The sequence below is a fragment of the Bos indicus genome, chromosome 20, assembly GCF_029378745.1.
Source record: "Bos indicus isolate NIAB-ARS_2022 breed Sahiwal x Tharparkar chromosome 20, NIAB-ARS_B.indTharparkar_mat_pri_1.0, whole genome shotgun sequence".
Lineage (NCBI taxonomy): Eukaryota > Metazoa > Chordata > Mammalia > Artiodactyla > Bovidae > Bos > Bos indicus.
The window spans coordinates 1,852,521-1,876,073 of record NC_091779.1 but is presented as its reverse complement, the minus strand read 5'-3'; the positions used below and the strand labels follow the sequence as shown (position 1 = coordinate 1,876,073).

General features: G+C 47.0%; 1 protein-coding gene across 1 annotated transcript in view; it reads right to left on the bottom strand.

Annotated features, from left to right (window-relative positions):
* The window catches only part of DOCK2 (dedicator of cytokinesis 2), a 458,208-nt gene that overhangs the window by 41,101 nt on the left and 393,554 nt on the right, over nucleotides 1–23,553 (bottom strand). The window contains exons 34-38 of the mRNA XM_070774484.1: nucleotides 16,116–16,201; nucleotides 8,697–8,853; nucleotides 6,292–6,332; nucleotides 2,077–2,167; nucleotides 1,308–1,427 (exon numbers count right to left, since the gene is read on the bottom strand). Coding sequence (XP_070630585.1) covers nucleotides 1,308–1,427; nucleotides 2,077–2,167; nucleotides 6,292–6,332; nucleotides 8,697–8,853; nucleotides 16,116–16,201 — 495 coding nt within the window. The remainder of the gene's footprint in view (nucleotides 1–1,307; nucleotides 1,428–2,076; nucleotides 2,168–6,291; nucleotides 6,333–8,696; nucleotides 8,854–16,115; nucleotides 16,202–23,553) is intronic.

Sequence of the window (23,553 nt, the reverse complement as noted above, 5' to 3'; positions counted from 1 at the left end):
TCTCCAGGGGAGCTTCCCGACCCAGGGGTCAAACCTGAGTCCCTTGCATTGCAAGTGGATTCTTTACCATTTGAGCCACCAGAGAAGCCCCTAAATAAATAAATATTTAAAAAAACGGAACAAGTTAGTACTATGTACCAGGTCTTATGCTAAGTGCTTTACATCATTTTCTCACCTAATTTTCACAATGCAGCTAGAAAGTAAGTACTATCAATATCTCACTATTATGGATGGGGAACTGGAATCTCTGGAAGGCCATGGGGATTGTAGGTGGTAAAGGAATGAGGCTTGCAACCCAGATCCTGAGCTCTCAGCCACCTACTGTGTCTCCTTGCAGCATTTGAGTTGGTGCTTCCTGGAGGGTCAGTCGGAGGCTGGAGGGTGGACAGTACCTGGTTTGGCCAATCTCCAGATAAAACGTGACAAATCACCCTGATCTTGCTGTTTAGAAATCAATGACGACACCATGATGTCATTCATACATTCAATTAATAAGTGTATTCAACATGTATCTTTTGGGTCCCATTGTTAGGGTCTACTAGGCACTCGGCAGTGGACAAGACAAATATCTTTGCTCTTGGCCTTCTAAAGTGGACAGCCAGACAATGAACGAGTGAAAACAAAACGATCGAGGCGATGTCTGACAGTGACGAGTGCTTTGAAGAAGAAATAAGTACGACTCACAGCAGGGGTGCTGCTGTGTGGTCTGGGAAGCCTCCTTCAGGACATGGCATTCTTTGCTTGGGCAAAACCCTGAGCTGTGAGAAGGAACTGGCCACGGTAAGATATGGAGGAGAAATGTCCTAAGCTGGGAAAAGCAAGTGCATAGGCCCTGAGGTGGAGAAGAGCTTGGCACGGAACATGTGAGCAAGAGGGAGCCTGGCAGAGTTGACACGGGAGAGACAGTCAGAGGACAGCTCGTATGTGGCCTCATGGGTCATGGGAAAGATTGCAATTTGATCTAAGTGTTGGGATGGCTGTTTGAGATGACCGTAAGCAGGACAATGGGTTATATTCTATGGGATAAGTATGTTTTATGATCACCCTGTTTCCTATATGAAGGATGACCTGTTGCAGAGGAATAGAGGATACAGGGCTATTGCATAGGACTCATTGTGTCCAGGTGAGCAATGCTGGTGCCTTGAACATATGTAGTAGGAATGGGGATCGGGAGAAATGATCAGACTTAGAGTTGGGCAGGAGTGCTGACCAGACCTGCAGATGGATTGCATGTAGAGTATGGGAGAGAACAGTCCTTCCCAGAAGCTAGGGTTCCCACGGAGAGAGGAAGGGCAGGGACCAATTACCTTTCCTTTGTCAAAGTAGCCTATGATGATATCATACAGCGTCTCCTTCAGCTGCCGGTGGGTCTGCGGGTGCTGCTGGCCTGTCTGCATGACCTGCGATGCGCACTGCTCATCTGACCACTGCAGAGAGAGGACACACGCAGTTACCCAGGGCAGGTGTCTTCCCCTACTGCTGAGGAGTGGGAGGAAGCCCTGCAGACACCCCTGCCTGTGTTCTTGCTGCCCTGAGCGTCAATCAGAGAGATGATGTTGGCCCACAGGTTCCACAGGAAGCACCTCTCCGTTTCTGCGGAGTCACACTTATTGACTCTCTGGACTCTCTGTTGGCTCCTGTGTATGGATTGTAGGATTTTTCTCTGAATCCCTGCAAGACATGGCCCCAGCTCTTCAAAACCCAAAGGAAATCCTTGAGACTTTGTCCTGCTCCAGCAGCACTTTCAAGAGAAGAAAAACAGCTCACAGGGCATGCTAATGATTTATAGTTGATGCTTGGATGTTATATAAAATAGTTTGAATGTTATGTAAAACTGCAAGATATGTCTCAGGGGGTTCTTGTTGCTGCTAAATGTGAAGGTCACTTGAAACCTTATGTGTCCAGACAGAACAGTGCAGAAAAGTAACCTGCCAGGTTAAAAGCTTGGGGACACAGGGGAAAACAAAATTTATTTGGCTAATTTTTCTTTTCTTTTTTTTTTTTTTAACTTTTCAACTTGCTGTGAGGGCTCCATGGGGATGTCAGCATGAACCCCCTTCATTGGGAGGGCAGTACCTTGAGAAGCCAGGTGTGGAGGAGGAGTGTATAGGCAGCCTCTGTGTAGTTGTCACAGTCCAGGTGAAGGTCGCGGAGTTTGTACAGGTACCTGTTTGGGAAATATGTTAAATCACCAGGTGCAGTAAGAATGCAGGTGGTAGGGCCAGGCCAGAGACAGCAGCTGGATACCTCTTGGGTTCACAAGGGAGTCCTCCTAAATCACCAGATGCAGTAAGAATGCAGGTGGTAGGGCCAGGCCAGAGACAGCAGCTGGCTACCTCTTGGGTTCACAAGGGAGTCCTCTGTTTTCTGATATTCAGTCCCCTCACAGGGGTGACAGTGATAGCCCCTAGAAGTTGCAGGACATTTAAGGTGCGACAGGAACCATGCCCAGTATTTTAGATAGCTTGACCATCCTGTAAAATGGGTCCACTGAGAATTTTCATTCACAGATAAGAAAGCTCTGGCCTGGAGAGGTTAGGTATCATTCCAGCCAGTATTCAACTTCATACTGAAGACTCTGGCCAATGCAATATGACAAGTAAGGGAAAATCAAGGAAGGAGAAGCAAATGGCTCGTTGGAGGTCATGTGCTAACGAATGAAGAACTGGAATATGGTTCTAGTTTAACCGCCCTCAGAGACTATACTCTAATCATTGTACACTCCAAGGGCATGGACGAGTCATAGCGCTGTAAAGGGGAACTTCTACCCTCTCATCAATGCTCCCAAGGTGTAAAGGAAGTGAAATTTCTGATAAGTAAAGAAAGGGGTTAGAGATTAGACATTCAGGTGGGGGCATTGTAGAAAGAATCTACAATTCAACTGTAATGACATTCCCATCTCCTACCCTTCTGCAACGTGATGATCTAGCTCTGAACCCTAGGATGGCTAGGGTTGAAAGATATTAAGAACAGGACAGGATCAGAGGAAGGGAGTTTCAATCAGTTATTTGATACATAATGTGTATTAACCGAATCAACTTCTCTGTGCCTTAGTTTGCTCATGTGTAAAACGGTAGTGCTCACAGAACCTACCTATAGAGTTTCTGGGCCTACAAAGGGCCAAGCAGACTCTGTAGAAAAGGCTCTGTAAGTGACAGCCAGCATTGCTACTAATAAATGCCAGGATCCACTGAAAGTGATTAGCCTGTAGCCAGCATTGAGCAGTGACAGCTATTATCTATTATCATCGTGCATCAGGTTCTTCTACAAAACATTCTCTCCTGCCAATGTTGGAAACAGAATCCAGAACCAAAAAGCCATTGCTTTGGTGACTTGCATGTCATCAGGAGCATTTTTTAAGCCCAGCTCTTAGCAATTTGGTGAAGGGAAGCTGCTGTGATGCGATGCCCTGATCCTTCCTCTGAGAGGAAAGGCACTGTCTGTAATGGTGCCAAAATTCTGCCTTGGCTATCTAACTACAGGGAACAAAGGGCTTCTCAAGCATCTGCGCTCAAGTTAGGTCTCAGTGCTCAGGGTTAGATTTCCTGTTATAAGAAAATTTTCTGCACAGAATGTCACCCAAGGAGGAGCTAGGGTTTAATGTCCTTGGCTACATAAAACGTGGCCAGTGGACCAAACGGAGGCTGCCTGAACTCAGGGTGGGCACTGCCAAAGATCCTCAAGGGGAGAAAGGTCAACGAGTGGTTTCTGATACTAATGAGCTAGTGACCTTTTGCTCATTTATTTGTTCCATCAGCAAAGTTGAACTGAGCACACAGGCTGTGCCAGGCATGAGAGATGAATGGTGGCAAAAGCAAACCCCATTCGTTCTCAGAGGTTAGCATTTATAATTTAGGAAAAGAGACAGGCATCGACTAAATAACCAAAGAGGTAATTGCAAAAATACAGTTGTGGCCAGTGTTGGGAGGAGAGATCTATGGGTCCTATGAGAGCAGGTGTCATCCAGGTGGCGCTTCTGGAAAGTTTTCCCGAGTATGACACCTGGGTTGGGATCTGAAGATAAGAGGACAAATTGGGGGAGGCATTCCAGAGAGATTGTACATCCATCCATTCCACTAATGGGTGCTTTATATATAATATCAATTCATCCTCTCAACAATTTTTCTTTAGATAAGAAAACTGAGACAGACATTGAAGTAGGTAGAGCTAGAAACAGGTGGAAGCGGGTTTTGACACCAGCTGTTTCTGCCTTTACAATCACTCTTCCCCACTTAACTTTCTGCTGATCAACCAGCTATCGTGAAATTGCACGTAGCCTGCACGTAAGGAGCGCGCAGCTGTGGCCAACTTTTAGAAACCCGTGGGTACACAGTCACATCCTAGCCTGTCTCCACCTGCTTGGCCTTGGTCTCTGATCCCTGATGACTGGGTCCGAAAAACTTAAAGAAATTGGTCCTAGGGAGAGCTTCTCTGCTGCTTTCAACTCCTTAACTGACCAAGATACTCCCTATCCTTTGTCAACTCAAGGGTTTAGTAAGCAGCCACAGAGCGCAATGGAAGACACCCTGATGGGCCTGAGTTGGGGGAGGGATTCAAATGCAAACAGATGGCAGATGGGCAGCTTGAGTGAGGTGGAGGGGCTGAAGTCTGATGGGGAATGGAGACCATGGGGTGCTGTGTCCCGTCTAAAATGCTGTCACCCAGCCCAGGTGGTGGTCATCAGGATGTGTGGGCCCAGTGTGGCCATACCTTTCAAGTTTTTCAGAAGAGGGAAATTTTGAGTTTTATGTAACATCTCTAGATTTTTAAAATTTGGCAACCAAGTAAAAATGTTTTTAAAATACTATGCCTGCCTAACAGGACAGATTTTTCAGACTATATCTTATTTACAACGTCTGGTGTAGGCAAATGTGGTTTTCCTAGATTACTACTATAGGATTCACATCTATAAAGCTTATGGAAATCTGGGATTCTCCATCTGTGTTTCTAAAATGGGAAGAAATGAAAAGAGGTTGGGGAGGGAACCAAGGGCCAGGCACTTTACCTGTAGCATCTCATTTAATCCTCAGAACAGAATGGAAAAATTCTACATGGGGTAACCCTAGCCCAAAGACACCGAGTGATTTTTCCAAGGTGACGGAGGATAACAAGTAAAGCCCCAGGTCCTTTGGACCCAAAGCACGGTGCTTCTGCAGTGAGTCATGTCTAGTGATGTTATAAATACTATCCAAGCTCCGGACAATCTATGGAATTATCTTTTTTCCAAATGATAGTTCCTATTTCTGGAATAATGCTAAAGTACCTAAAAATATTTGCAGTAATAGCAGAGTGAGTTTGGACATGGAGTCTGGTCTTCAACTGAATGTGTCAGAAACCTTGAAAGGGCCTTGGTCGTTAATCTTACAGTCAGTTCTACTTTGTAGGCCTTTGTCTCACAAGGAGATGCATAAAGATATATGTCCAAGACTTTTGCCATTTTGATATTTATGATAAAAAAAAATTGGAAACAACCTAAGTGTTCAACAACACAGGACTAGCTATATAAATTATGATATACTGTGGAATGAGAATTTTATAGTTTCATTAAAAATTATACTGAAATACATCTGTTGACATAGAATTCTTGTCAAGCAAAGAATAAATTATGAGCTATATGATCCCTTTTTTTTCAAAAAATAGTCATGCATAGAATTTGATCTATATATAGATATTAAATGGTCTGGGAATATGTATAGATTATAGTTATTTAAAAAGAGTTTTGTTTTGTCTCTTTGTATTTTATGGGGATTTTGGGGCTAATAACTATGCATTATTTTTGTATGAGTAAAGTAATTTAAAAAAAACTTTGAAGGAAACAAATGAGATTCTAAGAAACACTGATAAGGGAGTTCTTTGCTTCAGGTGAATGTCCCCCCAAAATCCTTCATGTGATTTTTCAAATAAGTGTCTTTTAAATGCCTACAAAGAAGCTGCCATCATACATCTTGGTAATTTTTTCCCTTTGAAGTTGGGCTGGCCAATGATCTAAGTATTTGCCCTCCAAACCCTAGACTAGGGCTTCACATGCCAGCCTTGTAACAAACACAAGGGCAATTGACCAGCACAATTCACAGCAAAACAGCACAGCAGGTCAGAGAACTCCAGGTGGATTTGGGAGGCTGACTGCAGGAGCATGGAAAGAGCTGAGTCTAAGAAGATGGAGAGGAATCAGAAGGTCCGAGTGTCAACAAGGTGTGCTTACATCCTGCTGGAGGCAATGGGGGGCCATCGATGGATATCTAGCAGAAGAGTGACATAGCAGGTTTGGGTTTTAGAAAACAAAAATCTTACCTTATATACATCTCTTCCCGATTATTGTCTTTGTAGAAATTCTAGAGAAGGGAGGAAAAACAGTGATGAGTGTTTTTCTTTGCAGAACAGCAGGGGTGGAGGGCATTGTAATGAGGATGAGAGGAAATGGCTATTTACTATCTGGGCAAGATGGGAGCAAGAAATTTACTTTCCTGAATGCACCAAACTGCTTATTCTGACTTGAAAGTCACTTCCCTGATCGTTAGACTATAAAGGGACAGAGGAAGTATCCCAGCCATCACATCAGGAGGTGCAATCCAGCTACTTGCTGCATTGAGAGAGAGGCTTTCGAGGAGACTGAGGAAGTTTACTTTGACAAGTCTACTATGAAAGGCAGCCCAGCTTGATCTTTAAAAGCTCAGATCCTGCACTGAGGAGAACTTGAGTTGGAATCAGAGTAACATTAATCACAACAGATCCCAGTGATGATAACAGATCATACAGAACTATCAAGAGTTATGCTGAGATTCCACAAAAACATTTAAACTCGGCAATACCTATTCCATCTCAAGGCTCACATAGACCAGTGGTTGGTCTGGAATCACGTGCATTTTAAGACAAGTCCTTACAGATTTTGCGTCAGGAGGGTACGCTCTCACACTTGAGCCACACCTGGAGAAGATCCAGGCTTAATTCAGTGCACCCATGCGCACCTCGGGCTCTCCGAGGGTGAGACGGTGTGTTCCAGGGCACAGGCGGTGGTTGGCAGAGACCCACTAGACCTACAGACACACCCACCCCATCCTGTTCTTCGTGATACTGTGTTTAAGCCACAACCAAAATCAACAAGGTGTGCTTAAATTCTATGCTGGGTTTAAACTGCTTACAGACCTACCTTTCCCAACTTTCTCCCAGGTCAGATTCTGTCAGTTGAAGGCCAGTTTCTTCAACCAACTTCTACCTCTTCAATGACAAGAAACTGCTGAACTCCGAGAAAACCCCTTTTGTGCCCTTTATGTAAAGCGGGCCGTGTGGAGTTATTAGCAAGGAATTCCTTTCTGCTGTAAGCAGGAATTTTAACTCCCCTTAGCATTTCAGAAAATCAATGGCAATATCTCGGGTGTTTAAAGAGTCCACTTAGGGCAATCGGAGGGCACACAACAGAACTCTGGGCTCACAATTTATATTGCTGGCGTGCTGGAAATGTCGGGGGGGGGGGGTTGATGGACTAGATGCCATGTGGTCCTTTGGCCAACCTTACTCATGTTAATTCCCTTAGGGTGGGCTGACCTGGTGAATATGAAGCATTGTTGCTGCTCTAGCTGTCTCATGACCACATCACAGGACATGGGAAGGGGAGACTGGGAGCTGGCCCATGGCAGGTCGTGTGGTACAGGGGTGAAGAATCTGGGTTTGGAGTTAGCTGCTCTGGTTGGCTTGTCCCACAGTGCTCTTCTGTAAATCCTAGTTATGGGCAGTACTTCATTCCATAAGATAAGGAAACTAACACCCAGCGAGCAGTTACCCAGGGGTCAGAACTGCACTCTTGCCCGGAAAATTCCAGGGACAGAGAAGCCTGGCAGGTTACAGTCCACAGGGTTGCAGAGTCAGACACAACTGAGCGACTGAGCACACCCCCACAGGACTGCATAACCTATGAATTAGGTACTATTATTTTTACCATGTAACAGATCAGCAAGCTGAACCTTCAGAAAATTTCCTTGGGTATTCTATTAATTATCCGAGAGAGGGTGAGAATAGGCTGTGTGACGCCAAAGCTCATATTCTTAACCTCTTTATACCGCCGCTTTCTTTCTCTGTGGTGTGTTAAGTGCCAAAGTAGATACTGCCATCCCTTGGTATCTTCAGGGTCACAGTGCCCGGACCACCACAGATACCAGGACACAAGGATGCTCAAGTCTCTTACATAAAATGGTACGTTAATAGTGTTTGCATATAACCTGCACACATCCATATACTTTAAATCACCTCTAGATTATTTGTATTTACTAAAACAATGTCAATGCTACATAAACAGTTGTAAATCCAATGTAAATGCTATGTAAACAGTGGCTAGCATCCAGTAAATTTAAGTTTACTTTTTGCAACTTGGTGGATTTTTTTCCCCCTGGTGCTTTCTGTCTGTGGTTGTTTCAATCAGTGCATGCCAAACCCCTGTCCACGGGGTTGCAAAAGGCCAGGGAGAGCTGACTACGCTCATTCCCATTTCATGTGTATGATAAACTGAGGCACAGGAACGTGGCAATGATTGACTTCAAGTCACAGAGCTGGTAGATGTCAAGAGAGGGATTCCCTCTCCTGTTTTTCTGATTTCTAAGGCCCTGAGCGAGGCCTCCCCACCCAGAGCAACAGCAGAACCCAAAGTGAGACCAGCCCCCATGACTGGACATGTCCCATGATTGACAAGGGGAGAGGCCACATACCAGCAGGTTCACCGTGCAGCTCATGCGGTTGTCTTTGCTCTCATCCGTCATGACGCCCCGGTAATCTAGCAGCTTCTCCAGGAGGCCTTTGACCAGGTTCACAAAGTTCTCCACCGACTTGTAGATGGTCGGGTGTTCCGCAGCACACTCCATCAGGCTGCCGCACAGACGGGAGGGTAGTGAGCTCAAGGGCACGGGAGAAGGCACGCTGGGGGCGGGGCTGGGCGGGGCTGCGGGGCGGGGCGGGGGCAGGGTGGGTGGAGTAAAAGCCAAACCAATCTGTGAATCCAAGTTCCCTTGGTTCACTGTCTCCTTTTGTTCCTTTATTCAGTCCTTATTTATACACTGATTTGGGGCTTCCCGTCTAGTCAAACCTATGGTTTTTCCAGTAGTCATGTATGGATGTGAGAGTTGGACTAGAAAGAAAGCTGAGCGCCTAAGAACTGATGCTTTTGAACTGTGGTGATGGAGAAGACTCTTGAGAGTCCCCTGGACTGCAAGGAGATCAAACCAGTCCATCCTAAAGGAAATCAGTTCTGCATATTCATTGGAAGGACTGATGCTGAAGCTGAAACTCCAATACTTTGGCCACCTGATGTGAAGAACTGACTCATTTGAAGAGACCCTGATGCTGGGAAAGATTGAAGGCAGGAGGAGAAGGGGATGACAGAGGATGAGATGGTTGGATGGCATCACCCACTCAATGCACATGAGTTTGAGTAAACTCCAGGAGTTGGTGATGGACAGGGAAGCCTGGTGTGCTGCAGTCCATGGGGTCGCAGAGTCAGACACAACTGAGCGACTGAACTGAACTTGGGGCTTCCCAGGTGGCATTAGTGGTAAAGAACCTGCCTTGACAGGTTCAGCCGTAACAGACATGGTTGGATCCCTGGGTTAAGAAGATCCCTTGGAGGAGAGCATGGCAACCCACTTGGGTATTCTTGCCTGGAGAATCCCGTGGACAGAGAAGCCTGGCAGGCTACGGTCCATTGGGTCGCAAAGAGGCAGACATAACTGAAGTGACCTCACGGGCACATTGACCAGATAGTGTAGAAAGTATTTAAAATTTTCTCCCACCGACAAAATGAGAAAAAATAAAAATAAAATTCTAGTGTGGGCAATGGTGTGGGGAAATAATTACTTTTATAGACCCATATTGGGAGTGAATCAGTACAACTTTCTGGGGTAGCAGTTTTCAGAGTACCTGTAAAAATTGTAAAAATACATATCTTTTGATCCAATAATTCTATTTGGGGAATCTATTTTACAGAAATAATCCCATAAGTAGGTAAGGGTGCATTTATAATACTTAGGAATTGTGTCTAATAGCAAAATAGTTGGAACCATTCTAAATGTCCAATTAAAGCATATTCACAAAATATGATTCAATGAAGCCATTAAAAAGTCTCAGAGATCAATGTTTTGACACAAAAATCTCTATAAAGTATATAGTTGAGAAAACCAAATCTCAGAACAATATTTGTTTTTTAATTTCACCATCTTCCAAAGAACCTACCATGTCCTAGGCATTATTCTAAACAGCTTACAAATTTTAACTCATTTAATCTACCATCACAATCTTATGAAATATTTGCTGATGGGGAAATTAAAGCACAAAGAGGTGAACTAATTTGTTCAGGGTCGCACAGCTGGTAAATATTAAAAACTACAGTCTGGCTCCAGCATCTGCCCTCACACACCAAATGCTATACGTGAGTGGAAGTGTGTGTCTACTTCATGTGTCTTTGTGTGTTTATAAATGTGACCATCAGGAGGGATAAACACCAAGCTCTAAACACACACTGCTTCAGACAAAGGGTCTAGGTGGAGGAACAGAAGAGGACAGTGCTCACTTTTCAATGTAAACGTTCATATGTTATTTGAACAGGTTACAACATTTGTCGTAATATTAATATTCTAAATCGTAAGAACAAAAACTAAAATGGTGACATTCCTTAAGTAACCATTAGTGCTAGGCAATATGCTAGAGTGGGGGTGGGAGAAAGATATAAATATACACACACATATATATATAATTACGCCTGCTCTTAAGCGGCGCACAGGCCAGGTGAGGAGACACAGATGGACTGCAGTTTTGCTCGTGATTACTTCTCAGGCACTGATTCTGCACCGTGCGTACGTGCTCAGTTGCTAAGTCGTGTCTGACTCTGCAACTCCATGACTGTAGCCTGCCAGGCTCCTTTGTGCACAGGATTTTCCAGGCAAGGATTCTAGAGTGGGTTGTCATTTCCTTCTCCAGGGGTCTTCCCACCCCAGGGATTGAGCCCATGTCTACTTCGTCTCCTGCATTAGCAGGTGAATTCTTAACCACTGAGCCAGACACTGTCTAATCACTTTTTCTTAATAAATAATAACGGTCATTCTGATAAGTAAAAATGATTCCTCTTATTTTGAAGATGAGGTAATCAAGGCTCAGAGAGGTTAAATGTCCTTCCCAGTATCACTCTGCTAGTAAGTGGTGACCTTGGGAATCAAGACAATCACTTCAGTGTTTCTGCGAGAAACACTGGTGTGTTCTCAGGCATGTTGAGCAGGCAAACACTTCTCAGGCTACATCTGTTTCTGCCTACTCTGCCTGCAGCAGTTTAGGTCCCAAGAGTTCCTAGGAGGGGGAAAGTAAGGAAGGCAAGGACTCTGGAGGGTCATTTTGCCCAGAAGCCAAACCAGACTGCAAGGAGATGACATCTCAAACTGTGGCTGCGATCAGACAAATCCATCTTCGCTGTAGGAAAAGCACCTGTTCCCTGCTCTCAAGGAGAGATGCAAATTGCTCTGTGATTTAGCCCTGTCTGGCTCAGTCACAGCTGTGCCTCACTCCTTCTGGGATGGTCACTTCAAGCCTTGTTTTCAATCTTAATGACAATGCATTCAAATTTTGTCCCCATGTTTGAGGTGTGATTTCTCACAGCCCCCCTGGTAGAAGACATCTGAGGCTGTGAGCCCGGCCAGATCAGTGGCTCTCTGTCCTGGCTCATGGTAGAGTCATAAGGGGAACTTCTACAAAACTCAAGATCCACCCTAGGTTGACGTCGTTGTATCTCTGGAGATGAGGGTCAGCCAGTAGGCAGTATTTTATTTCTTTTCTCGAGGTGATTCTAATGTGCAGCCAATATTAAGAACCACTGGTTTTCTCTGCTGTTTCACAGACTTAAATATGCTCAGGGATCACCTGGGCACTGTGCTCATGATTCTGATTCATCAGATTTGGGTTAGGGCCTGAGATTCTGCATTTTAACAAGCTCCCAGCTGAAGCTATACTGTTAGCTCTTTGAGAAGCAAGGGTTTAGAAAAAACAAAGTCTTGGGTTTCTGACTCTATTTTTCAGCCACAAGGTAAGAAGACTGCTCATATGGTCTAGGGTTGGTGAGATGGATGGGCAGATTGGTTTGAAATAACTCATCCATCCATCATTCATCACCATCCATCTAGCCATCTGTGTGTTCAACATGAATTCTTCTGGGAACTAGGGATTCAGAGATTTCAGAAATAGCAATTCACTGACCTCCAGGAGTTTGCGGTCTAGCAGTGAAAGCAGATATAGAAATAAAAACTAACCACAATTCATGATACTATTATTTACTGAGTACGTGTGTTCCAGATGCTGTGCTAAGCTGGCTTTATTGATTATCTTGTTCAATGCTCACATAATCTCCTTGAAGTAGGCATCATTATCACCCTCAATTTGTAGGCTAGGTTCGAGGCCCCCATGAGGCTGAGTTCTAATCTTGATCCTTCCAAGGTCACACACTTTCTTTTGAGTCCAACAGTGGAGTGTAAGTGACAAGGAAAAAGAGCTGTGAGACTCTCAAAGTGATGCGGTAATCCCTCACTTGGTGGAAGGAGGGGTGGCAGGACACTGGGCACCCGGCATCTGTGCTCCTGCCCAGGCGGGGATGGAGGGGGCTCACACTCCCCCCAGAATGGTTTGCATTCAGGACGGAAGGTCTTCAGAGGGAGGAGCCCAGGCCCACAGCCTCTGTCAGTGCTGGACTGGACTCTCATTTATTCCTTTAAAGACTGTGTATGGTGTGCTTTTTACGACAGGTCCTCTTTCAGCTGAACTGGTTTGAGATCTAGGCCCCAGAATACACCTTTTCTGTCCCCTTCAGGCTTCTGGCCCCCTTACCCCTTCTAGAAATATTCCCAGGCAGATGGAATACAGGAGGGTAGAAAGTGTCTTGTTATTCCATATAATGTGGGACTCTCACGTTAAGACAGATGTGGACAATGGGAGTGGGCTCCAAAGCCAGCTTTAAGGATGGGGAGGGGCGAGATCCTGTGTAAGGCTGTACACGCACAAGAGCATAGGAATACTGAAATTTAGCACCACTGCATGCCCTAACACTGGTGCCTTGACTCAGGGTTTCAACTGCTACCGGAGGGGAAGCCGTGTTCTACCCACAAAAGTTGCCAGGCTGTGTGCCCACCTGACTGTGTCTGCTCAGAGTGGGTACTGTGTATTAGCGGAGGCCCTGAAAGATGGGAGGAGCTGGAAGAGAAATGATACATAGGCTCATGGCTTCAACTCATTATACCAGTATCCACCTGATTGGGCTTCCCAGGTGGGCCCAGTTGTAAAGAAACTGCCTGCCAATGCAGGAGGCACAGGTTCAATCCCTGGGTCGGGAAGATCGCCTGGAAGAGGAAATAGCAACCCACTCCAGTATTCTTGTCTGGAGAATTCCATGGACAGAGGGGCCTGGGTGGCTACAGTTGATGGGGACACTAAGAGTCGGACACGACTGAGTGACTGAGCACACCCATGCATCCACTAGATTAATGATAATAATAGCTACTATTTCCAGACAACCTACAAGGTATCACAAGCTGTAATAAGTACTTTTCATGACGTGTCTTGTTCATTCTCAATAAAAGCTCTCAGAGTTGGATGGTATTTTTATCCCCGATTTGCAGCTAAGGAAACTGAGGCTCAGAAAGTCAAAAGGAAGGAGCAGGGACTTGGTCCCTGGGTGCTCGATGGGGTCCTGATACTGTGGGTTGGGCTTGATTAGCTTTGAAAAATCATTCACACCTCTATTTCAGCAGAAAGATAATGAGCTGTTTTTAATTTCCTTGACCTCCAAGGACTCCTTTTATAAATAATCACTCAGGAAGGATTGGAAAATCCTGCTGATTATCTGAAGACTGGCTGCAGGGCCCCATCCGCTTATATGAGTGGAAATTGCCAGCACCATCCCTGGTTTCACTTCTGGTCAATATTTAGATTTTCCTTTCTTGAGCTTTAAGAAAAATATTAACACGGGCAAAATGTCACCTCCTCCCTGGACAATCAGTCTCAATACCCAGCGAGGAGCAGAGGAAGGGTCTCTCCTCCAGCTTTCCAGGTTGTTTAGTGAGGGCTGTGCATGGTGACAGGAAGGGGCATGGCCAGCTGGGGTGGTGCTGCCTGGGACTCAGCTCTGTCCACTGGGCTCTGCCTGCTGGGCGGGGAGGGAGGGTCATGGCGAGGGTCAGAATAAGACCTTCAGTGTGCTTTTGTTGTTAGAGCAAAAATTTCCTAAGAGGATTGGGGAAAGAATTCAAGATTGACTATATATCAGAGAATCAAACAAATCAGGGAATCTACAAATAGGAGGGAACTTGGGATGTGTGAGCCATATTCCTCCACCTTAGGAGAAGCCCTCACTTATGGTGTCAGAGATAGATGCTGGGAGTTAGGAAGCGGATCAAACAGCATTTATTCAGCTTCTACCTGCTGTGTCCATTCTTCAGTATAACCACAGGAAGCTTATCATCCCCATTTTACAGATGGGGCACACTGAAGCCAAAGCTGTTACATGATTGGTCCAAAGGTGTGCAGCTGCTGAGTGGCGGAACCAAGATGAAAATCCTCCAACAGCATACAAATGATCAATGTGCACAGGAAAAGATTCTCCACATCATTAGCCATGTAGGAAATGTTAACTGAAGTGACAGGGAGATAGCATTTCATATCTGCTAGTGAAGTGAAAGTCGCTCAGTCATGTCTGACTCTTTGTGACCCCATGGACTATTCAGTCCATGGAATTCTCTGGGCCAGAATACTGCAGTGGGTAGCCTTTCCCATTTCCAGGTCGTCCCAACCCAGGGATTGAACCCAGGTCTCCTGTATCGCAGGCAGATTCTTTACCAGCTGAGCCACAAAGGAAGCCCTCATATCTGCTAGGATGTCTATAATTGGTAAGAAACATATTAACAGAGGGATGTGGAGAAATTGGAACGCTTGTACATTGCAGGTAGGAATGTAACTGGTATAGTTACTTTGGAAAACAGTTTTATGGTTCCTCAGAAGGGTAAATATAGAGTTGCCACATGACCCAGAAATTCCACTCCTAGTTATACACCCAAGAGCACTGTGAACATGTGTCCACACAAACGTTTGTATACGAACGGTCATAGCAGTATTATTTGTGATAGCCCAAAGTAGAGACAGTCTAAGTGGCCATAAGCTGATGAATGGATAAACAGCATAGGGTATATCCAATCAAAAGAAATGAAATCTGACACATGCTACAGCATGATGAACCCTGAGAGCATGCTATAGCCACAAAGGACTGTGTGTTGTATAATTCTATTTATATGAAACTTCCAGAATAAACACATGGGTAGAAACCCCAAAGGAGGGGAGGGGATGATAGCGAAGGGGTATGGGCTTTCTTTCGGGAGGTGACAAAAATGTTCTAAAAATGATTGTGGTAATGGTGGCACAGCTCCGTGAACACACTAGAGCCACACTGGCCACTTGTATGTTGTTGGAAGAGTTTCATCTTGGTTTCACTATATCTCAATAAGCCATTAAAACATCGTCCCGAGCCCAAGTTCCGGGCTCCTAGGTGCTGCCCACTGCCCACTGCCTCACTAGGCCTGTGTGCTGGACTTTAGCAGAGCTGGGTTCAGTCCCTGCTTGTCCACTTGACTAGCTTGACCTAGTCTCCTCAGACAAGACACTTCCCTGAGCTTTAGCGGCATTGCTGTGAAATGAGATCAAACAGAGACACTCAACTAAAGGAGACAATACAGAGAGATCACTTAATGAGTTTCCACAGATCGCATGCGCTCCAGATCTGTTGACAGTGATCAATATCTGTCAAAGATTAAAAAAGGAAAAAGGAAAAGACAGCAAGAATTATTCCACACGTAAGAGATAACAAAAGTGAACATCCTGGTGGATTATTCCCCTCTCTGCTACACAGCAAAGTTTCTTTCATCACCTGTTCCATCAATATCAAAGAAATAGCCACTGCAGAGAGATGTGAGATTTCTTCCAAAAATGGAGATTCTCCAATACCCACGAGCCTCCGGATTGGTCTCCAGGGGAGGACAGAGCCCCTGGGGTCCTGAGCCCTCAGGCCTCAGGCCCACCCTCCTGGTTCCTCCCGCTCTGGGTCCTAAACTCACATTGACTCCAACAGCTGCATGTACTGCTCGTCCCCTCGGCCACCTTCCACTTCATGGTCCAGCTTGAGGATGATTTCGTTTTCAAACTGAAGAAGTAGGAGATGAAAGTCAACAACCACAATGTTAGAAGGCTGAATGTTGAAATTAATCCATTCAAAACTTTAACCAGAGCTTCAGGGAGCTTTTATCATTTCCCAGGCTTCCCAGGTGGTGCTAGTGATAAAGAACACGCCCGGCAACACAACAGATGTAAGAGACTTGGGCTCAGTCCCTGGGTCAGGAAGATGCCATGGAGAAGGGAATGACAACGCACTCCATTATCCTTGCCTGGAGAATCCCACGGACGGAGGAGCCTGGCGGGCTACAGTCTACAGGGTGGTGAAGAGTCGGACACGACTTAGCAACTGAACAGCAGCAGCAGCTCCAGGTTTAGTGCTGGAAACTGGGAATGCATTATGAGACAGGACGCTACACTTGCCTTTTAGGAGTTCCTTGGGAGTGGAGAAGAGCAGTAGATGGTTAAGTGCTGGAGCAGAGAGACAGGCATATGAAAGAGAGAGACAAACAGAGGGAAGTCTTCAGGGAAGGCACACAGCCCATGGCATTTGACTTTGTTCTCTGGTTTATGTTGAAATTTTTCAGGAGGAAGGAAAGAGAAAAGACATTCCAAGCAGAGGGTATGGGCCAAGGCTCCGAGGTATGTGACAGAGCACTGATCTTCAGGAGGCGGCGTGCTGGCATGATCAGCTATGATTTCTGCATGCCTAGCATTCCTTTTTTTATACTTGGACAATCATATCCACCTTGATTTCAATTTGTGGGACTTAGGTGGGCTGAACACATCTCCCTAGCTCCAGGTGTGGGTACATGACATAGGCCAAGCACCTGATGAGTGTCTCTCATTATCCAGATGCTACAGTTAAGAAGGGCCCAGATCAAGCCAGTGAGACTCAAATCTGAGGTTTTGCTGGCACTCTTAGCAAAAAGAAGTCTTTCTGCTTAACTTGAAGACTGTAAGCCAGAGGTTGCTGGGGAGGAACACAATGAAGGAGTCTGCCTAAGAATGACACCAATGTAGTGGAAGGCAGAGAGGAAGGGATAGGAAGAGATTGAAACCTGATGGTATTTTTGAGCTCCTGAATCAAGCCACACCTGAAGCTATAATACTTACGTGAACTGATGCCTCAAAGAGTCAAGACTGGTGACAACTATAATAGAGATCAGACTAGCTAAGTGAGGGCTTCCCAGATGGCTCGGAGGTAAAGAACCTGCCTGACAATGCAGGAGACACAAGAGATGCAGGTTCAGTCCCTGGAGCGGGAAGATCCCCTGGAGGAGGAAATGGCAACCGGCTCCAGTATTCTTGTCTGGGAAATCTCATGGACAGAGGAGGCTGGTGAGCTACAGTCCATGGAGTCACAGGAGCTGGGTGTGACTGAGCATGCGTAGTTAAGAGGCCCGAAAGCGCCTAGACACCAATTCTTGCAACGTGGAAGCCCGTGTGTATTTTGTCTCCCATGTTCAATGTCAAGGAACATTTCGCCCAGTTGAGTTTAGGGCTCATAACATTTTGAAGGGCCATTCAGTGTCTCTTACATGCTCAAATGCAAAAATGGTTTGCAAACTGTTTTCATATCATGCCTTGATGAGTCCATCCAAATCATGTGATCCAACTCATCTCTCATTTTACTGCTAGATAAGAAACTGGCACTTCGAGAAGGGAAGGAGGCTCTTGGTGAAGGTCGCTAACATTCAGGGAGCCCTCAGGCATTCCTGGGTCCTAACTCAGCCTCTTTACCTTTAGTCCTCACAATAGCCCCATGAGGTCTGAAAGTCAAGGGTCACCTTTAAATGCTATCATGCATTGAAAGCAGCCAGCCCCACCCTCAGAGTGTCAGTTATTAGTACAGATGAAATAGAGACTCACAGAGTTTGAGTGGCTTGTTTAAAGTCTCAGGTGGATGGCAGAAATCTTCAGGCAAGTGCTCTGCAGTGCACAAAAGATCAAGCCCAGTTTAGTTGGCTGGAATCCTTTAGGTGATGGAAGACAGGGACCAGATTCGCTTTCTCCTTGGTTCACATATCACCTGAGGGGATGTTGTTCCCTCTCTTCTGTGCTAAGGGCCAATGCAAGGACCAGAAACTTGTGCTTGTTCATTTTGTGTTAAGAAAAAATCTCCTATGTTTCCACAGTTGAGGAAGATTTATGGAAGGAGATACACAGGTCTGGAAAGATGGGCAGGACTGTGATAAACATGAAACGGAAGGGCATTCCAGACTGGGGAGGTGGGGATGGACTGAGCAAAGGTGTGGAGGGGGGACAATGGAGAAAAGTGAGGAGAACAGTTCAGCTGGTGCACAGAGCTCAAGAAAGGGTGGAAATAAGAACAGAGCCGTGGGTATGGGGGCCAGCGTGGTGAGGGTCTGGGCTGCCAATCTATGCAGAATCACACCCCTTATGTGATGCATTTTGTTAAGCCTGTTGTATATGTCAAGTGTCACCCAAAGTCAGGCTGGCATGGTTAGACGTGTCTACTGTGCTGAGCCCAGGTAGGAGGAGAGACAGCCAAGGGGCCACAAGGGAAGGTGCTGATGTTAGGTCAAGGAGGTAAACAAGCAGCAGCTTTAGATGTCTCCCCCATCGCCTTCACCATCTCGGGAGAATGAGTAGGTCTTTCTAATCCTCAGCTTCATAGTTTATATCAGGGCTCAGCAAACACTTTCTTAAAGGGCCGGTTAGTAAATATTTTAGTTAGGCTTTGTGGGTCAGTTTCTGTCACAACTATTCAACTTCCCTGTTGTGGTACCAAAGCAGCCATAGCTGGTATAAAAACAAATCAGCACGGGTATAGTCCAATAAAGCTTCACCAAAGAAAAAAGTGGCAGGGCAGATTTAGCCTGTGGGGTCGTATTTGCTGATCCTGACTAATATAACAGGCATAGCTGTGGTACCTCCTGCATGGGGTCGTTAGGGAGACTGGGGACATTTTATTTACAAAGCACTAGGCGATTGCACATGCTCAAGTGTGCACTGGGTTTTCTTGTCATCTTATGATTACTGCTAATGTTATTGTTATTACTGCTGAATGTTACTGGAAAGCAGCTCTCAGGGAGAAAACCAGCTTTGCTGAGCTGTTCAGTGGTAAATGCTGGCATGCTTCCTCCTCGGGAGATGAACTTTCCTTTGGAGCCGAGAAGTGGATGGGGTAAATAAGCACTTGTCTCAGGGTCACAAAAGAGCCCAGAGGGAGGGAAATTGCAGGGTGCCAGGAATGTGCAGAGCTGACGATTCCAGCCACGCCTGAGACCTCCGGGGCGGGTTGGAGAGGGGAGGTTTCAGTCAAGTACATCCCAGGGCAGACTCTGGTCCTTTGGGCTGCTGGGACCAGCGGTGGGCTATGCTTGGGAGTGGCTTTGACCACAAGCTTTGGCATCAAACGGACTTGGTTTGGGGCTTCCCAGGTGGCACAGTGGTTAAGTATCCACCCGCCAGTGCAGGAGACATGGGTTCAGTCCCTGGGTTGGGAAGACCCTCTGGAGTAGGAAATGGTAACCCACTCCACTATTCTTGCCTGGACAATTCCACAGACAGAGGAGCCTGATGGGCTACAGTCCATGGGGTCACAAAGAGTTGGATATGATTGAACACACACACACACAGACTTAGTTTGAGTCTTGCTTTGACTGTTTTTCCTACCACATGACCTTGAGCAAGTTAGTAAGCCTTTCTGAGGCTCAGTTTTCTCATCTTTTAAATGGAACTTTTATGGTGTTGAGGGGAGAAATCAATGGGAAACACATGCGAAAGGCCTGGCCTGGTGTTTAGCACATAGTAAGTGCTTGACATTTGTTAGTAATTGTCATTATGACATCATTGACACTGTCCTCATCGTTAGCATCTTAATCTCATTTAACCTTTACAACAGTCAAGGGAGATGGGTATCATCATCCCTGCTTTATAAATGAGGCAACTGAGGCAAGGTGGGACCCCTGCCTTGGGTTTCAAAGGATGATGTACTTGACTTAGGGTACACCCAAGGGTCCCTTGCACTCCCAAACATATACTACATTATGTCACCATGATAGGCCTTACTCCCAACACTGCCACTGTGTAGAGCATAGGGAGCAGCCCCGGCTTCTCCAAATTATTTCCATTTCATCCACAACTAACAAGATTGCATCACATCACTGATGCCTCATCCCACCCTGCAAAGCGGATATTTGCTAAGGAGCATCTGCAGGTTACTTTTGCAGAAGTTGGATGCTACAGGGACTTCCCTGGTGGTCCAGGGATTAAGAATCTACCAACCAAAGCAGGAGACATGGGTTCAGTCCCTGGAGCAGGAAGATTCCACCTGCCGAGAGGCAACAGAGCTCATACGCTGCAACTACGGAGCCCCTGCGCCACAACCGCTGAAGTCCGTGTGCCCTAGAGCCCGTGCACCACGAGGAGCAGCCACTGCAGCGAGAAGCCCGTGCACCACAACTACAGCAGAGCCCTCACCAAGCCGCAACCAGAGGAAGCCTGCGTGCGGCAAGACCCAGCACAGCCAGAAGTGAACACACGACGAAAAAAGGATCGTGCAGACGCCTAACTTGAAGCTTCAGTGCTGAGGAGAAAGGAAATGAGCTCTCGGAGCTCGACTCCCTCTTGTGGCAGGGGGACCTACACGGCCTCACGCTTGCACCATGCCTTCCCGGAACCACTTCCTCTGTCTCTCCTGACTGCTTTGGAACCTCTCAGCTTTTTTCATCATCTTATTTGCCTATATATATATTTTTTTTTGATAGGAGCCCAGCCCCACCAAAGTGTGAAATTTAGGGGACAAGAGCTCGTCTTCAAAGGTAAGGCCCTGACTATGACATGGGAGGGGTCAGAGATTGTGACCAGCTAGGGTGGCACAGAGATAACAAAGAGGAGAGTGGCATCCATATGCCAGCCTGGGGTCTTCTTTGCTGCCAGTTGTCCTGGGGTGGTCAGAAGCCTGCCTGGGAGGAGCTGGAAAGGACAGCGTCATGCGAAGTGGGGGGGCTGATGGGAGTCAGTGCACTTCCTCACTTTCTCTGAGTTGTCCCATCACTTCCTGTTTCATTTCATACTTCATGAAGCTTGAGTTTGGTATTATGATACCATAATAATGCTATTATTATACGCATTTTGTGGATGAAAAACAGGCTGAGAAAGTTTATATAACTTGCTCAAATTTATTCAGCTTATAAGCAGCAAGTCTGCCTGGCACCAAGGCATACAGTCCAGAAGACAGTAGGTGCTCAGTACATGTTTATTGAATTGATTTGCTCTTTTCCACATGCTGTTCTCAGCCATGTGAATCACCAGTTTATCCCATGCCAAGACTCAGTCTCAGTGGAATCTGCCAAACTGATATCTTTGTTCATTCATTCATTCCACAAGCAATTATTGCGTTCCTGCAGTCTTCCAGGTGCTGTTTCGTGCATGCTCAGTCCTGTCAGCCGTGTCTGGCTCTTTGTGACCCTATGGACAGTAGCCCGCCAGGCTCCTCTGTCCATGGAACTGTCCAGGCGAGAATACTGGAGTGGGTTGCCCAGCGCTTCTCTAGGGGACCGTCCTGACCCAGGGATCGCACCCACATCTCCTGTCTCCTTGGGCACTCCAGGTGGGTTCTTTGCCACCAGTGCCCCCTGGCAAGCCGAGGTGAAGGCACTGTCTCAAGTGCTGCTGTCAAATGCTGTTGTCTCTTCCTTCTCTGAGAAAGGGATTCTCTCCTTCTGAGAGAGGAAGTCCCTCCTTCCTGCCGAGAGCTCAGACACTCATGATGATCAGGACAGAATCCTGCTCTACAATCTGCCTCATAGGTAACCACTCTACTCAGTCTCTGCATCGAGGGACCTCCACTCCTTCCCACAGATGTCATCTGAAAAGACCATAGCCTCTCCCTCCACAAAGAACTTGCTGGCAAGACAACCGGTCTAACCATCCCCTGGGGTTGCTCAGGCAGTAGTGAGCTACCCTTGTTATCCTGCATTATAAAAACATTCGCTGGAATGTTCCTCTCTCTGCCGAGGCTCTCCCTCTGAAATGCTGTGGGACGGGGGTCTAAGTGCCTGCAGTCATACTGAGAGCACTGACATGGCCCCCATTACATCCATGGCGGGCGCTTGACAGGCGCTGAGCGTCCCGGGCCTCAGGGAACTGCGCTGGCCCTCAGAGAGCTCACGGTCTTGACATGGAGGCAGACCTGCGAGCACACTGCTGTGCTCTGGGGCAGTGGTGTCAGGCCTGAGCCCTTCGAAGGCAGGATGAGATGCATTTCACTTCAACTGCAGCAGGACCACTGCAGCTACAGTGTGGCCAACTCGAAGCCCCTCTTGCTGAAATGTCCCAATCCAGTGGGTGTGAATTCCAGTCCCAGGAGAAGACAGAGCCCCCTGAGATGGTCTGGGGTGGGGTGATATACTCATGAGGGGTAAAGGGCATCAGTCAAAAGCATCAGCTGTTTCACTGTGGTTAGAGGAGAAGGCAGGGGAATCTGGTGACGAGGCTGCAGAAGAAACCCTGCTCAGACAGACCGCCCTGTGAGCCTCCTGCCCCCGGCCCCCCAGAGTCTGCCCCCTCCCTGCCCCGGTCCCACCATGCACGCCCTGCCGGAGCACACCTCTCACACCCAGATGCTCCACTGCTCCCAGGAGGCAGGACAGGCTCTCTCCAAATGGGAGGCCACAGCTGAAAGGTGACTAGGATTCATCAGGTGAAGAATCAGAGGAAGAGCCCCGCAAAGGCATGGCAGCAAGAGCAGTACGAGACACTGGGTGGCAGGCCAGAGGGCCTGCTGTGCGGGGGAGCAAAGGTCCTGCTGAGTGCTCCTGTGGGCGCTGCTATTTCCTCTCACACCCACGTTTTAGAAAGGGGACCCTGTCGCTCTCTGGGCACCAGTTCTTCTCTTATCTATTGGCATTGGGCGTGGCCACAATGCCGCCTGGGTTTCAAACCCCGGTTCTGGGGTGTCCTCCAGGTCTGGCCATCAGGGCAGCATGGAGCTCAGCAGGCCTGGCTTCCTCCCTCCCCTGGGGATACCGTCTTTGTGTGCTTACTCTGAGCCAGGCAGGGACACCTGGCTCTTCTCATCCCACACTGGGCTCTGGTCCACACACAGCTGGTGTGCACACGGGCAGCTGCCCCATTAGTCAGCCCGACTCTCCTGTCTCTTTTGATAAGGCAGAGATGAAGAGAAGCAATTGGGGAAGGAGTTTACAATGAACACAGGCGTGGAGCGAGGAGCTAGGGGACGACCCCATTCATGGAGATGAGGCGGCTGCGTGCCAAAGGGGTGCCTCAGAATGGCATCCATTAGGGCAGGACAATCACACCACAGGCAACCCTCAGAAGCCCTGAGGCCACCGGACACAACTGTCAGGCTGTCGCCTAGGGAGGACCCGGGTTAGCTTCTCTTTCAGACAC